At 43.1% G+C, this 992-nt stretch overlaps 1 protein-coding gene across 2 annotated transcripts in view; it reads right to left on the bottom strand.

Annotated features, from left to right (window-relative positions):
• abcd3a (ATP-binding cassette, sub-family D (ALD), member 3a) overlaps window positions 1–992 on the bottom strand; it is a 28,388-nt gene that overhangs the window by 12,405 nt on the left and 14,991 nt on the right. For both annotated transcript variants that reach the window (XM_008307363.3, XR_001759923.2), the window contains exon 11: window positions 380–449. In XM_008307363.3, coding sequence (XP_008305585.1) covers window positions 380–449 — 70 coding nt within the window. Of the gene's footprint in view, window positions 1–379; window positions 450–992 lie in introns of those variants that run through there.

Genomic DNA, 992 nt, shown 5'->3' with positions numbered 1-992 from the left:
AAAATATCAGAACTGACTGAATTATGGTTAAGAGCAATAATGAGGGAGAAAAAAATAACACAATTAAAAAAAGGAAGGTAGCACAACCCAACGTATGGCGTACAACCACCGAATGTAAACAAAGCTTTCCTTGTGTATGTGTGTGTGTGTGTGTGTGAGAGAATCAAGGTGTCAGCTAGGGAACCCAAAGTCTCTGAAATCTTAATTATGGAATAGCTATAATTGCATTAAAGGTTAAAAGAAATCTTTGAATGAAATACACAATTTGGAAGACGCATGCATGTTAATGCAAATAAACATTGGGTCTTAAATTTATATCAAATTCCTTCTAGGTTAGAAAGTTGCACATTGTTTAAAAAAAAAAAACATATGTACTTACACTTGGCAATCATACTGTCTACAAATCCCATGGTGAAGCGGAAAAAGATGAAGTTATGTAAATGGTCAACCTTAAAGACAAAAGACAACATAAGCACTTCCAGATGTAAATCCAAAATATAGTTTACACCTCATGTCATCAACATTTTATTTGATCTACACACTACTAATATGTACTGGTATATATACTCCACTATTGATATAATTATTTATTGTGTCTCATTTCAATAATACTACTACATTTCTCCCCCTCCTTGAACCGCAACCTTAACATGGTGGAGGGGTTTGAGAATCCGACTGAACCTAGGAGCTTTGTTGTCGGGTGCTTAATGCCCCTGGTAGGGTCTCCCTAGGCAAACAGGTCCTAGGCGACGGATCAGACAAATAGTGGTTCAACCCCCCGATGAAGAAAATGACAAAATCAAAGAGGTTCACGTCGCCCGGATTGACGTCACCGGGGCCCCACCCTGGAGCCAGGACCGGGGTTGGGACTCGCAGGCGAGTGCCTGGTGGCCGGGTCCTTGCTAGCGGGACCCGGCCGGGCTCAGCCCGAACAAGCGACGTGAGCCTGCTCTCCAGTGGGCCCACCACCGGCAGGGAGGCCCACACGGGGC

Source organism: Cynoglossus semilaevis, chromosome 3 (assembly GCF_000523025.1).
Source record: "Cynoglossus semilaevis isolate Cse_v1.0 chromosome 3, Cse_v1.0, whole genome shotgun sequence".
In the NCBI taxonomy this organism is placed as follows: Eukaryota; Metazoa; Chordata; class Actinopteri; order Pleuronectiformes; family Cynoglossidae; genus Cynoglossus; species Cynoglossus semilaevis.
Note: the sequence above shows the minus strand (reverse complement) of the source record. Positions and strands in the feature narration are given on the sequence as shown.